Source organism: Octopus bimaculoides, chromosome 2 (genome assembly GCF_046866305.1).
Source record: "Octopus bimaculoides isolate indiv1 chromosome 2, ASM4686630v1, whole genome shotgun sequence".
Lineage (NCBI taxonomy): Eukaryota > Metazoa > Mollusca > Cephalopoda > Octopoda > Octopodidae > Octopus > Octopus bimaculoides.
Genome location: NC_142929.1, coordinates 133,197,259 through 133,214,072, shown reverse-complemented (window position 1 = coordinate 133,214,072; position 16,814 = coordinate 133,197,259). Strand labels below are relative to the sequence as shown.

Genomic DNA, 16,814 nt, shown 5'->3' with positions numbered 1-16,814 from the left:
AAATTTCTCACTTAGGATGTCCCTAAATCTCTGAGCACATGAAGGGTTCTTAAGCTTCCAAATCCTTCTTTTCCAGATTGGTCTGCTTCTGGTCTGGAGTCTAAAATCACTAGCAACTAGTCTATGCTGGGGGATACATTCTTCACCAGGGAGGGTCTTTGTATTTAAGAGCAACCATGCATCCTGCTGCCTGGTGAGAATGTAATCGATCTGGCTAGCATAACCACCTGATTGGTAGGTTATCAGGTGGCTGGTCGGCTTCCTGAAGTTGTTGCAGATCAACAGGTTATTTGCATTACAGAACTCCAGTAGCCTTGTTCCCTCTTTGTTTCGTGAACCAGTTCCATGGCCCCCATGTACACCATGGAAAATACCTGGCTGTTGCCCACCATGCACATTGAAGTCCCCAGCCATGAAGATGAGATCCTTGTCATTTGTCTTAGAGGTAGCCTGCAGGAGAACATCATAAAAATGGTCCTTCTGTTCATTTGGTTGGCCTGCTTGTGGGGCATAAGCAGAAATAACTGACACTATGCTATTCTGCAAGACTAGCCTGAGCTTAAACACTCTATTGCTCACTCTGACTATCTGTATGACCTTATCCACCCGTTTCTCTGCAAGAAGTATGCCCACACCACCTACCCCATCACTGTTACCTTCCCAGAAGATTCTATACCTATGAGTTTTGCCTGTGAGGAATCTGGCTGAAGCCCCTCTCCACCTTATCTCTTGGATGCAGCATACATCAACATGCCGCCTTTCATTATATTTCTGTACTTCTAATTCAGTTTTTAATTGATCCTATTTTGTTGTTTATTTGCAGGGTTTCATACCAGCCTTTGTACGACTTGGTCCACACACTGTTTTCACATTCATCTTCCTTGAACAAATTCGAATGAATTTTGGCGATGATGTATAATACCACTTTGACTTTTAGTGAATAGAACTCTGTACTTAGGTTTGGTTCCTTGTTTTAGCTTCTTGTAAAAAAAAATTGAATATATTTGGTGGGTTTAGTAAATATTTGGCTCATTACTATAAAAAAACTTTTGTAAGAGGAAATTTTATTTTATAACTGAAATGGTATTTATTTTAAATAAGTGAAATTTATATTAATTGATTTCTACTGTTTTATGAAGTCTACACACTGTCAACTGCTCTTAGGGAGGTAACTTGTATTCTTTATTACAATCAGAGAGAGAGGTGACTTATTTCTCCTTTGCTGTTACACACTCACAAGTGTCTTATTCCTTACATTGCAGATAACATTACCGATAACATTTTTCACTTTTTCATGGCTGTCAAAAGTGACTGACATACTTTACCTTTCTAGTCAAAAGATATTGGACTGTTTTATAATTGCAGTCACACGTGAGCAACTGTCTGTTTTTACACCATTGTTATTACAATTTTGTGATAGCATTTTCCATCACAGTTACACGCATATGACATGAATTTATCTTCCAATGTATACAATCAAATGTTTTCTATCATTCACAAGACAGCTTATGCAATTTGAGTAATGCTTGAATGCTTGTTTTTGCTATTGCAATCATATCTGCATGATAGTTTTTGCCCTTGCAGTCATACTTGTAAGAAATCCTTCACCATTTCAGTCAGATTCATATGAAGGCTATTTTCAGCTCAGTTGTACTTGTATGACAATCATTGCCTTCTTTTGCCATTGCATCATATTTGTATAAAGGTTGTTATCACTGTAGTCATACTTTTATGACAGCTTTACAATTTCAGTCATAATTGTATGAAGGCTTTTTTGATTGCAGTCATACTTGTATGAAGGCTTCTTCCATTGTGGTCCTATCTGTATGAAGGCTTTTCCACTGCAGTCATACTCGTATGAAGTCTTTCCATTTAGTCATACTTGCATGAAGGCTTTTCGTATTGCAGCCATACTTGTATAAAGGCTTTTTCCATTGTGCTCATACTTGTATAACATAGCAAATTGATACATTAGGACATTGAATATAATTCCTCTCATATTTGATGCATTATATTCAGCAGTATTTGTTCTAACTCTCTGCACTCTGAGTTCAAATCCAACCAAGGTCAACCTTGCCTTTCATCCTTTCAGAATCAATTAAAAAAGTACCAATCTAAGGTGATGGATTGGCAGAATTATTAGATCAGGCAAGGTGCCTTGCACTACCTATTTTGGCTCTTAGTGTTCTGACAGCAATCCTGTGACAACACTAGTGCCAAGCTGTATCAGCCCAAGTTGGCTTTTCTCTTGGATAAACACTGGTGGCATGGAGAGGGGAAACTTACATGTGTGGACAATTGCCAGATTCTTCAAAATGTCTTACTCAGGCCTGCCCATTAGTCTGCATAATCATCATTGTCCAACATTGTACCACTACCTCTCTTATACCTTTGTGAAGGTTTTTTTGCATTGCAGTCATACTTGTATGAAGACTTTTAAAAGTGCAGTCATACTTGTATGAAGGCATTTTTCAATTTAGTCATACTTATATGAAGGCATCTTCCATTGCAGTCATACCAGTATGAAGGCTTTTTCTATTGCAGTCATACTAGTATAAAGGCTTTTTCTATTGCAGTCATACTAATATGAAGGCTTTTTCCATTGCAGTCATACTAGTATGAAGGCTTTTTCCATTGCAGTCGTACTAGTATGAAGGCTTTTTCTATTGCAGTCATACTAGTATGAAGGCTTTTTCCATTGCAGTCGTACTAATATGAAGGCTTTTTCCATTGCAGTCGTACTAGTATGAAGGCTTTTTCTATTGCAGTCATACTAATATGAAGGCTTTTTCCATTGCAGTCATACTAGTATGAAGGCTTTTTCCATTGCAGTCGTACTAGTATGAAGGCTTTTTCATTGCAGTCATACTTGTATGAAGACTTTTTCATTGCAGTTATACAAGTATAGAGGCTTTTACAATTGCTTTCGTACTTGTATGAAATCTCTACTATTGCTCTCATCTTTGTATGAAAGCTTTATTTTATTGCATTTATGAGTAGCTCTCTGCACTCATGCCAAATGCAATATGAAAGCATTTCCATTGCAATCTTATTTGTATGAAGACTTTTACTATCATTAAATCCATAACTGGAGGAAACCATTGACATCTCTCTAGTATGATGTCTTTGGATATGGCAGTCATATTTATATGATGTATATTGATATGGCAGTCTTATATAATGTCTATGATGCTTATGGATATGGTAGTCTTATATAATGTCTATTGAAAAAACACTCTTACTTATATGATGTTTATGGACATGGCTGTCTTACCTATGTGATATCTCTTGATATTACAAGCATCCTTATATGCTAGCTTTTATCATTGCAGTCATATCCGTGTGATGTGACTTCTGTTAAGTCAGTCACGAACTTGGGTGAGGTTTTTTTCCCCCAGTTTGATTATACATGTGAGACACAGCTTTTGCCTTCATTGTCACATGTTTGGCACAGATTTCTTCTTTAAATTTGAGTGAATGTTTTATTTTTCATTCTTGCATCGCAGTATTTACACAGTCAGTTACATCTGTTTTTACAGTCAAATTTACGGGAATGTGATTACTTTTTTTTTTTTTTCCTTTTCCTGTTCTTTCTCTGTCTTACACTTTCCTTCTAGTTCTCTCATTCGTGCACTCATATACTCACACAGCTGACTATCTCTCTAAAAGAAACAATCATATGTGCACACACACACTCTGAGTTAACTATTCTCTCTCTCTCTCTCTGTTGCAGTGTCATGTACAGGTGACTTCATTCTTCATGGCAGCTATGCTTAATGGCTCTAGAAATGCAGCCAAACAAGTGATGTTTTTAAAAAATTTCAATTTTTATTGTTTATAGTTTATTTTATGGAATCAGTTTTGGGTGGGAAAAATAATTTTCTCTCGCGGAGCCAATAAATGAAAATGATATATTTTTAGCATGTCAGTCTGATGTCAGGTAGATGAACGACTGTTTTTACAGAACAGAAATAAATCGTTTTCCATATTCAGATATTAAAACCTTTATGTGAGTTTATATGTGTATATAAGTGTATATATGTATGTGTGTGTATATATGTATGTATGTATATATATATATATATATATATATATATATATATATATATATAAATGTGTCTGTGTATACATGTATATAAATATACATGTATATATAAATATGACCATGTGTGTGTGTTTGTATGTATGCATTTATGTATATAAGTCCTAATAGCAAAGAAGTCAATATATATATTGAATTCCTCAATTTGTAATACACACATATATCTGTCTTTCAATCTACTAATCTACCTACCTATCTATCCATCTACCTATCTATCTATCTATCTATCTATCTATCTATCTATCTATCTATCTATCTATCTATCTATCTATCTATCTATCTATCTATCTATCTATCTTTGTGCATATGTATGTATGTGTATATATATGAATATATATGTATATATTTTTAAATATAATTATAATTAAGGGCGCTAGAATGCCAATGCCTGTACGCTAGAAGTAGATGTCGAATACCTACAATCCACTCTAAATTTGTTCTCTGTTTATAACCCTAGGTCGAATACAAAGTAATGAGCAAGAAGATTTACAAAATATCGGATAATCCTATATCTTAAGATTTCATACTCTGTAATGAAGATTACTTTGCAATCCTCGGTAGAGACACACTGACAAACATATAAGCAAAAAATACATATACATACCGATAAATTTATTCATACAGATACCAAATATATACATGCATTTTCCACATATACATTCCATCAATTAGCCCATCTCGACCATGTGGTTCATGTCAGAAATCATACGGATCAAATACAGTACCGCAGCATAATATAATGACTAGAGAACTCAAAAATTATTTATACTTATAAATTGAGAATATAATTATTAAAATGATTATATCAGTGGCTAACACAAAAACAAAAAATGACAATATTGATAAAATTAATTTTTAAGTGGATAATTATGAAAATATAGTTATAATTAAGGGTGATGGAATGCCAGCGCCTCTACACTGGAAATGGATGTCAAATACTTACAATCCACTTTAAATTTGTTCTCTATTTATAACCCCAAGTTAGATGCGAGGTAAGAAGCAAGATTTACAAAATGTCGGATAATCTTATATCTTAAGATTTCATGCTCTGTAATAAAGATTAATTTGCAATCCTTAGTAGAGATACACCAACAAGTATATAAGCGAAAAATATATATATACATACCAATAAATTTCTTCATACAGATACCAATATATACATGCATTTCGCACATATACATTCCATCTATTAGAGAACAAATTTAGAGTGGATTGTAGGTATTTGACATCTACTTCTAGCATATAGGCACTGGCATTCCAGCATTCTTAATTATAGTTATATTCTTAAAAATTAATTTTACCGATATGGTAATTTTTTTATATGCTAGCCACTGACATATATACATACATGCATTTGCTCAAGAGAAATGTTTAAACAAAGATTAGGAGGTGTGTCCCAGCTGTTGGATGGCTGTTGACTCTTCTGAGTTCATTTGGCCTTTGATAGGTTTTGTTTTCCATCCTACAAGGTGGTAGGACAGAATGAAAACTATCCTTCTTACCAAGCAGATTTGATAGCATCACCAATTTAGTTGCCAGTAGTCTGACCATGCAACAGGTCTTACAGGGTTACATAATGATCTGACGTAACATATATTTAGATATATTCATATATAGGCGCAGGAGTGACTGTGTGGTAAGTAGCTTGCTTACCAACCACATGGTTCTGGGTTCAGTCCCACTGCGTGGCACTTTGCGCAAGTGTCTTCTACTATAGCCTCGGGCCGACCAAAGCCTTGTGAGTGGATTTGGTAGACGGAAACTGAAAGAAGCCCGTTGTATATATGTATATATATATATATATATATATATATATATATATATGTGTGTGTGTGTGTGTGTGTGTGTGTGTGTATATGTTTGTGTGTCTGTGTTTGTCCCCCCAACTTCGCTTGACAACCGATGCTGGTGTGTTTACGTCCCCGTAACTTAATGGTTTGGCAAAAAGAGACCGATAGAATAAGTACTAGGCTTCCAAAGAATAAGTCCTGGGGTCGATTTGCTCGACTAAAGGCAGTGCCCCAGCATGGCCGCAGTCAAATGACTGAAACAAGTAAAAGAGTATGTGTTGTGTGTGTGTATAAATCTATAGAAGCATGTGGCCATTGTGTTAGGCTCACAATCATAAATTCACTACTTCAGTTCCTGAACTGGGCATTGCTCTGTGTCATTGAGCAAGGCACATCATTTCCTATTGCTTCAGTCTACTAAGCTAAAGATGAGAACCAGCTGACTGAGGCTGCAGCACTCTCTCCCTCCTGCTGTCACATCCTCAGTGTTACACTGTGGCAAGGGTGGTAGAGCCAAGAACATGTTTTGTCATACTTGTGACATTTTGTCTGCTTTCTAAAACAATTGCCAAAAATGTGGTACAACATATTGGGTCATGCTCATGAGATCAGCTAGACGCTTGTGTGTGTGTGTGTGTGTGTATTTATATACGTGTATAGTTTGATAGGATGAATTAGATAACATTTATGCAATTGGTGATTTATCTTAAGTTGTATAAAGGAAACTCTCTCCCATGAAAACTCAAGTTACACACAAACATATGTGGGTCAGGTTGCTTCATAGTGCTACTGGTAACATGTAACCCAGTACAACATGTTGCATAGTTGGGCTATCAGCAACTAAACTTACCAACTTGTTTCATGGGGAGGGTGATTTTTGGACACTCAGGAGGACTAAATACATACACACACACACACACACACACACACACACACACACACACACACACACACACACACACACACACACACACACACACACACACACACACACGCCCTCCATGCTAGCGTAGGTGGGATGGTTTCTTAAGAGCCAGCCAGGCAGAATCCTGTGCCAGACTTCTGTGACTGTTTTGGCAGGATTTTTACAGCTGGATGCCCTTCCTAACACCAACCACTCAGCAGAGTGGACTTAGTGCTTTTTACGTGGCACAAGCACAAAATATATATAGATAAATTTTATATATATATATATATATATATATATATATATATATATATATAATTTTGTGTGTGTAAATGTTTCGTTTTCTTCTGCAACATTGTGAATATTATAGAACGAGTGTCCAGTCTCCTGTTACAAATTTCATCTTACTTGTTATTTCATTGTATTGCTTTCTTATTATACCTAAATGAAGAAGATATGTTTTATTTATGTGGTAACTGTCTGATGCTATTCAATCGTCATAATCAGTATCATTACTCGCAGAAACCTATCTGAGAAACTCTGCACTGATTGCTCAAGTATTTTATTTCATTAAATGCTAATATATTATTCAGGGTTATTAAAAAAAAAAAACATTAAAAAAAAACTAAGTATGGATTTTTATCTTAAATCTGACACCTTTCTTTCTCTCTTTCTTTAAGATACAAAATTATATAGATATAATAAAACAAAAACAAACTAGTAGTGGTTTGAATGTTTCTGAATTGACATGTTAACGTTATTGTTGAATTCAAGGGAGATCATTAGGGTTAAATCCTACTACACAAATCCCATTGGAGTTCTGTCTTGCAGTTTTTCCTATTTCTTGTCCAAATAATCCTGTGAACTCCCATCTAATCATAGTAAAATCATCATACTTATTTCTGGCAGGAGAGATTGTGTAAATGATAAATCTGTAACAGTATTCCATTTGGTTCTATGCTCCGATCCTGTTTCTGTCATCTTTTCCTTTCATTCCATTAGGACTTAAAAGAAACAAGCACTAATAATAATATAGCAGCAATGATTCCACTGAACATTTATTTCTTTATAAATCTTTGAATCCTGTCCAAAGAAACTCAGTAGAGTTTTGGGGTTTTTTTTTTCATGAACTATCAAAATCAAGGAAGAGAAATGAAGCCAAAATAGAATTGAATTTGAGTTGTAGACTCTGTTGACCAGCAGCTTCTCTTTTAGTAGACTATGGTTATTGTTGTTGTTGATGTTGTTTAGTCCCAGAGTCAGCTTTAACCCAGATTACTCTGTCAAGTGTAATACTTAGTCGTTCACATTGCTTTGAAATGAATCATGAATTATCTTGTAGCTTTGAGATTTTGATGATGTGACTGTTTATTTTTAGAATGACATTGGAGTGTAGGTGTGAGAGGCTGGATCTGGCCACTTTGAACATAAAACATGTAGAATATTTGGGCCGGATATAGTGGGTTTAAATGCTAAAGGATTACATCAATAGACACCACAATCAAAGGCATTTCAGCTTTGTACTAATGTTGTTTTTTTCTTTTTAATATATTGCAAAACAATCTAGGACTAGATTGTCCTTATCTTTTTTTAAGATGGTTGAATGTAATTTGAGAGAGATTTGGCTGATGTTTCTAGTAATTCAAGCTACCACACAGAGAGACTCCTTCATTCTTGATGTTGAGAATTTAACTGTGTTCTTATGGGTCAGTCATTCCTGGTCTGTAGATTCTGTTTATGGCCAAGTAGACTGGGACATTTGACAGCTGAATCATCATTTAACCTTAAACACAATGTCGTGTTAATGATAATACACACAGTCTACTTTGTAGCTGGTTGTCCATTACTTTTTTAACTTGACCATCCATTGCGTAGAATATAAGAAATTCCTCCTGGGGTGAAGCAGTTAGAACCAGATAGAGAACAACTTAACACAGAGCTGACTGAAGTGCCAGAAATCAAGTCACGTAAAACAAGATTAGAATACTTTGGAGGTAACTAGAAGTTTTTAATAAGGACTGTAAAGTTCTGTTTCAAAGTTTAGTTATGCTTATGACAAAATATCAGAAAGAAACAAAGTTATCTTTACCATTGTCAGTTGGTACTGAGAAGAACTATGAGAAGATTTCAGAGAGCGCACAGGGGAGCTTCATCAGATCCTAATCATCCACTCAGGTACTACTAATTCTACAACTACTACTACTACTACTACTACTACTATTACTACTACAATCACTGCCATTACCATTCCTTTTCTCCAAGTCGTTATATAAACTACTATGTTATTTTCATATGTAAACAACGGAAATAATTTTTGTGACTGTCCAGTTCTTAATTATTTTTTTAAAATACTTGTTAATTTTCTTTAAATTTGTCCTGTTGATAAAATAAAATTGTTTTACTTTCTCAAAGACTTCAATGGCTTACTTTTTTATAATCATTCATTTTTTAAAATTTATTTATATGTCTGTTTTTACATCTTTTATCTTTTACTTGTTTCATTCATTGGACTGCAGTCATGCTGGGGCACCACTTCGAAGGATTTTGTTGAACAAATTCATCCCAGTACTTATCTTTAAGTCTGATGCTTATTCTATTGGTCTCTTTTGCTGAACTGCTAAGTTACGAGAATATAATTACGGTGGTATATTTGAGGCATTGTTGTTACGGGTGGATACTCTTCCTGTCATCAACCATTTCCTGTTTATCAAGTAAAGAAGCTTTTATTCTGCTTCTTCAGGGGCACAGAGCCACAGGCTGTAATGTTTTCGGGGAATGTAAGCATGTTGACACAGTTTCTTTTTAACTCAGACAACTTTATGCAAGAGGCAGATATGATAGCTTTCACACACACACACACACACACACACACACACACGATGTGCAGAATTTGGACTTAGAATGTAATGAACCAGATGAAATGCTGTGAAGCATTTTGTCCAATGCATGAATGATTCTTGCTACTCACCACCTTAATAATAATGATAATAATCCTGGAATTTGTGGGGAGGCGAACAGTCAATCACATTGACTCCAGTACTCAACAGGTTACTTATTTTATTGACCCTAGAAGGATGAAAGGTAAAAACCACCCTTGGCAGAATTTGAACTCAGAACTCGGAACTTAAAAGGTAAAGAAATGCCACTTAGCATTTTTCTTGACATACTAATGATTCTGCAGGCTAAGCACTTGAATAATAATGATAATAATAATAATAATAATAATAATAATAATAATACTTTCTACTGCAAGCACAAGGCCTCAAATTTGGGAGAAGGGATTAAGTTGATTATATCAACCCCAATACATAACTGGTACTTAATTTATTGACCTCCCCGAGAGGATGAAAGGCTAAGTCAACCCTGGTGGCATTTGAACTCAGAATGTGAAAGTAGATAAAATACCGCTAAGCATTTCCCCCCGCTGTGCTAACAATTGTGCCTGTTCACTGCCTTAATAATGATAATAATAATAATAATGATAATAATAATTTGCATTGCAATTTTTTCCATTGCAATAATGTAAACACCATCATCATCATCATCACCATTACCATCATAGTCATCATCAATCACTGACATCATCATAACTTCTTTTCATCATTAATGTCATTGTCTTTTACATTCTTCATCCCCATCTTACCCACAGCACCAGTTACTCAACATCACGACCGTCACCATCATCATCTTCATCATCTTCATCCTCATTGTTACTTTTTGGCATTTCCATAGAGCTGAGGAGTTCTGTTACAAAAGGCCATTAAGTATCTGAACTAGTCTTTTTTGTGGTTGTTGTTTTACTGCTGCATCTATGATGACATTTAATGTTTAGAAATTAAACAAATTACATCTGCATTTAAAATAGGTTACAATGTTTTAGAGGGTTGTTATTATTTTAACATGACATTTTTGGGTTTTTTTTTATTAAATGTTCTGAGTTTTTGTTTTTAAATTCTGAAATATAGTTTGTTTTTTTTAAATATTTTTTTATTATCTCTTCAATTTTGTTTTCTATTTTTTTAGGGAAAAAATGTATACTGGATGTTGTTTTTAAATATATAAAATGCTTTGCAATTTTCTATAATAATGTTATTCTAGCTTGAGAATATATCTATTTATTCATTTATTTATTTATTTATTTATTTATTACTATTTGGGTGTATTAAATGAAATTATAAGTAATGAAATTAAGCTGAGACATCAAAGAAATGAAAACTAAAGATGACTATTGTGACCGGATTTGAAATTTTTAAAAAATGGATGACACTAAATATTGCAATCCATTTCTAATTTTGGTGCCAAGACAGCAAGTTTCAGGGGTGAGGCAATTTGATTACATTAATCCCAGCAATTGACTGGTATTTTATGTTATCAACCATACAAGGATGGAAAGTAAAGTTGACCTTGGCAGTATTTGAACTCAGAAAGTAAAGAGTTAGAAGAGGTATTACTAAACCTTTTGTTTGATGTGTTCCATCAGCTCATAATAATAATAATAATAATAATAATAATAATCCTTTCTACTATAGACACAAGGCCTGGATTTTGTGGGGAGGCGAACAGTCAATCACATCGACACCAGTACTCAATTGGTACTTAATTTATCAACCTTGAAAGGATGAAAGGCAAAGTTGACCTCAATGTAGTGGCAGATGAAATACTGGTGTGCTAACAATTTTGCCAGCTCACCGCCTTAATAATAATAATAATAATAATAATAATTTCAAAGTTTTGCCACAAGGGCAGCTTGGGGGAGGGGATTAAGTCGATTACATTGACCCCAGTGTGTAACTGGTACTTATTTCATTGACCGTGAAAGGATGAAAAGCAGAGTCGATCTTGGCAGAATTTGAACTCAGAACATAAAGACAGACAAAATACCGCTAAGCATTTTGCCCGGCATGCTAATGTTTCTGCCAGCTCGCCACCTTAATAATAATGGTACTACTACTACTAATAATTTTTTTTCTCATTAATATATTGCAAAACAATCTAGGACTAGATTGTCCTTATCTTTTTTTAAGATGGTAGAATGTGATTGGAGAGAGATTTGGCTGATATTTCTAGTAATTCAAGCTACCACACAGAGAGACTCCTTCACTATTGGTTTTACATTGTGGTACAAGGCCATCAATTTTAGTGGAAGGACTTTAGTCAGTTACATCAATCCCAGTACTTGACTGGTACTTTATTTTATTGATACCAAAAGGATTAAAAGCAAAGTTGACTTCAGCAGGATTTGAACTCAGAATGTAAAGAGCTGGAAGAAATGCCAATAAACATTTTGTTCAGTGCAATAACAATTTGGCCATCTCCTGCCTTAATAACTTTTAAACAAAATCTACCTTGAGCTTTACAGTATCAGGAGGGTGATGCTTATCTAGCTTTGCAAGGTATTTAGGTAACTTAAAGTACAAAACTACTCATTCATTTGAGGGTTAAGTACCAGCTGTTGCTGGTACTCATTTTCAACTGAGTGCCCTGAAGTAATATAAAATGAAGTGTTTTGCTGAAGCACACAACACACCAACCAGTCGAAGAATTGAACCCATCACCAAACAATTGTGTCGATTGGGCCACATGCCTTCCTACACAACCTTTATTTAACTTTAACATCAGAAATACATGTAAAGCAGGAGCTGGCAGAATCATTAGCATGCTGGGTAAAATGCTTAGCAGCATTTTGTCCATCTTTATATTGGGTTGTCCGGAAAGTTCGTGCCGGTTTTTGAAAGGAAAGAAAAGGGTCAATAAATACTTGCCATTACATTTTTAATCCACCAAATATGAACCATTTTGTTGCACAATGCTTCTCCATCTTTCCTTTAACTTGAAAATATCCTCTTCCCAGAATTGAGGTGGTTTCATGGCAAATAAGTCGAAAGGTAAGCTATTATAAATCGGCACGAACTTTCCGGACAACCCAATATTTTAAATTCAAATGCTATCAGGGTCGACTTGGCCTTTCATCCTTTCGGGATCAATAAAATAAGTACAAGCTGAGCACATGGGTTGATCCAATTGACTTAGCCCCTCCCTTAAAATTGCTGGCTTTGTGCTAATATTTGAAACCCATATCAAAACTTCAAGTAACAAGGATTGAAACCTTGTCTGGATATAAGAAATTTATGCTAGTTTCTAAATTGGTGCTAGACTTATTTTTGAATGATACAGAATATGAATTTAACAAATCAATTCAAGAATATTTATAGAAATTATTTATCAATCTTTGACAATGACAAAGTAAGTTGAGTCTGCTGGAATTTGATCTTGGAACTCAGAAGAATGAAACTAATTATTTTCATGCATGTTGTCTTCTGCTCTACTGTTATATTTACACTGTCCTTTTTGTTCTTTTACTGCTTTCTTGCATTCATGCATTTGATGCTTTTGACTCAGTACATCTGGTACCAAATTGCAAGTGCATAAGAACTTGTGTGAGCCAATTTCTGCTTAGAATAATAACAAATCTTTAATTTTATAAATCCAAAGATGTCTGTCCATCCATCCATCCATTTTCTCTGCTCACTATTCCTGAGAGGATTGTTGGGTAGAATCCTTCGGCACTTCGTCCACAAGGTCCAGTCAAATGTAACCATCATTCCACTTTCTGGTTGGATTCTTGAGTGTGATCAGGTAAGATTACCCAGCCATCTCATTATTGTCCTAACCCTAGGTTTCCTACCAGTTGGCTTGGCCTGTAGAATCCATCTTGCAATTCTTTCCTGTGACATTCTAATTCCATATCCATAGTACTGGAGCTGTAATTTCTCAGTGTGGAGAAGAAGTAGCAACTCAACCTGGAAAGATTCCCTGGTCTCTGAGCTATGCACTCTGTCAGGTAACATTACTCCAGAGATCCTTTGGAAGAACCCTATTTTTGGCTGCTTATATTCGCAATTGTACTCTTTTAGTCATTACCCAACATTCATGACCATAGGTGATGATTGGCATGGAAACCAAATTGAATATACCATCATCATCATCATTGTTTAACGTCCGCTTTCCATGCTAGCATGGATTGGACGATTTGACTGAGGACTGGTGAACCAGATGGCTACACCAGACTCCAATCTGATCTGGCAGTGTTTCTACTGCTGGATATCCTTCCTAACGCCAACCACTCCAAGAGTGTAGTGGGTGCTTTTACGTGCCACCGGCACGAAGGCCAGTCAGGTGGTACTGGCAACGGCCACGCAATTTATTATTTTTTTAATGTTTTGTTATTAAGACTCAAATTGTTTTTCTTTTTATAGATTTTTTTAAGCTTCCATCAGCAGATAGTTTCAAATTAGAATGATGTTAAAATTCTGCCAGCTCTTGTAGTATTTGAACTCATAATACTGAGTGAATGGAAATAAGCTTCAAGCATACCAAGGCTATAACTTGCTTTCAAATCTCAGTTGTGGTGGTCACTTTACTTCACTGTCATTAATGTTTACTTTAGATTATCCTGATAGGAAGTGTGGAAGGGAAGAGAACAAGAGACCATCAAAGATGTTTTGAGACTGATGACATCAACAAATGGATGGGAAGCAAGAGCCTGGATGATTGCATGTAGGCAACACAACACAGAAGGAAAAGGAGAGTCTTTGAAAGCCAACACCTAAATACAATGAGGATATCTAGTTGGCTGGCATAAACGTCTCCGTGAAATGTATTCTTGTTATAACACCTCGTTTCTTCATTATAATATGATGTCTTATGCTAATATAAAAATGAGTATTGGTCATTTGTAGAGTATAGTACAATAGTACAGAGGTAAGCTCTTTCTGAAATGAACACATAACCTGGTTTTGATTTGTCGTTCAAGCCATTCCACTTCATGTACGTTCCTAAAAATGACATGAATATCGTATCACACAATATTATTCATTGCTAGTGGTAAATCTAAAACATAAGTCCTATGCAACAAAATATATCCTTATTAAAAGGTAGTTCTGAGTCTTTGTTAGTAGAATGATGTCACAAACACCTTTTTCAGTATATTGCTGTTTATTGTCCTTGTCTTAAAACGAAACCCAATACCACCTTTGTTCTTAATTTTTCCAGAATTGGTGAAATGAATATCAAATAGCAGTAATCTACTTGGGTAAATTCAGCTTGGGTATATGTCCATCCCAACATGAAATTAACCTTGAGTCCAGTCAAAAGAAATCTGTTGTGAAGGCTGTGGTAGTAGTGTTGGCAGTGGCAGCAGTGGTTGCTGTTCTTGCTGTTGAATATTCTCAGAAAGCTAAGTACATGACCAACTTACAATTTCCATTTGGAAATACTTTCCATTACATTGTTAAATGTCTTTAGATTAATGCATAAAGTTCAAGACATCTTAATTTCTACTCTTAAAACTTAAGTCTTCATATCTACATGCCACAGCTGACATATTGGAAATTATAATAGAATTTGATATTTGATTGGCATATAGAAAAATATATATTTAATATCAGTCTATGTTAATGGTGGTGTTATTAACAGCAGCATTGTTGGGTTGGCAGCATCATCATCATTATCATCAGCATCATTGTGGGGAGAGACTAGCTATGCTCAACTTTTTCTCTGTCTTCCCATATTATGAGCAGAAAGAGAATTAAAAATTTCTGTTCTGATCATGAGCCCAAAGTCGTATCACCATCAAAACACTAAAGCCAAATATTTCCAAGCAAGTTTAATACTGCATATTATTATAACTTATTATAACATACTGCATATTATTATAACTTACTGCTGTAAGAATGAGTGTTACAAGTGACAAAAGTTCCATTTGTTTGCAGGAGTGGCTGTGTGGTAAGTAGCTTGCTTACCAACCACATGGTTCTGGGTTCATTCCCACTGTGTGGCACCTTGGGCAAGTGTCTTCTACTATAGCCTCGGGCCAACCAAAGCCTTGTGAGTGGATTTGGTAGACGGAAACTGAAAGAAGCCCGTCGTATATATGTGTATATATATATATATATATATATATATATATATATATATATATGTGTGTGTGTGTGTTTGTCCCCCTAGCATTGCTTGACAACCGATGGTGGTGTGTTTATGTCCCCGTCGCTTAGCGGTTCGGCAAAAAGAGACCGATAGAATAAGTACTAGGCTTACAAAGAATAAGTCCCAGGGTCGATTTGCTCGACTAAAGGCAGTGCTCCAGCATGGCCACAGTCAAATGACTGAAACAAGTAAAAAAGTAAAAGAGTCCTGAGTTTAATATTTTTTTTCGTGAATATTATAGTGATGTTGCTGGAGGCACAGGGCTTAGTGGTTTGAGTGTTGGACTCATGATGATAAGATTGTGATTTCAATTCCTGCACTGGGCACTGCAGTGTGTTCTTGATCAAAAGATTTCAGTTCATGTTATTCCAGTTCATTCAGCTGGTAAAAACAAGGCACCCTGTGATGGACAGGCATCCCATCCAGGGAGTAATATATATCCCACAGAAACCAGGAAACCAGCCCTATGCTCTTTACAGACTAATGTGGACCAGCCCCCATTATAGTGATTAAAATAAACTTCTTATTCAATGGCTTCTCACAAAAGTAATAAACAATGGGAAGACATTTCTGACAGTAATATGTGGATGATGGATTAAATACGTTAACAACTAAATTAACTGTCACTAGCAACAATGAATTACTATTTTCTCTGTTTATTGTTGAGTCCATTTTAAAATAAGTTTCTGATTGTACAAAAGTATCATAAGTCTTCTTTTTGTTTTTTTTTTAATTATGACATCTTTCAAGGTAAAGGGTATTTTGTTTAAATAGTGACTTTATAATTGTTTGTTGGTTATGATGATGCTTTGCTTATTATTGAGTATTCTCGGAGTTTAGTTGAAGTAAATTTATAGAACGAAGATATGTAAACTACTTTCTTTCATCCCACTAACCTTGGGACACTAAAATGGATCAGTGTATGCTGCCCTTCATCCTCTGATTAAATGATGAAAGAAAAATGGAAAAAATGATAAAACACATACTATCAATTTTCTGGATATTCCAGTGGAAGAACTTTTTATTGTTT

General features: G+C 35.1%; 1 protein-coding gene across 1 annotated transcript in view; it reads left to right on the top strand.

Moving 5' to 3' along the window:
* The window catches only part of LOC106867962 (mitochondrial dicarboxylate carrier), a 70,274-nt gene extending 66,278 nt beyond the window's left edge, over positions 1 to 3,996 (top strand). The window contains exon 9 of the mRNA XM_014913044.3: positions 824 to 3,996. Coding sequence (XP_014768530.1) covers positions 824 to 919 — 96 coding nt within the window. The 3' untranslated portion in view covers positions 920 to 3,996. The remainder of the gene's footprint in view (positions 1 to 823) is intronic.
* The last annotated feature ends 12,818 nt before the right edge of the window (positions 3,997 to 16,814 follow it).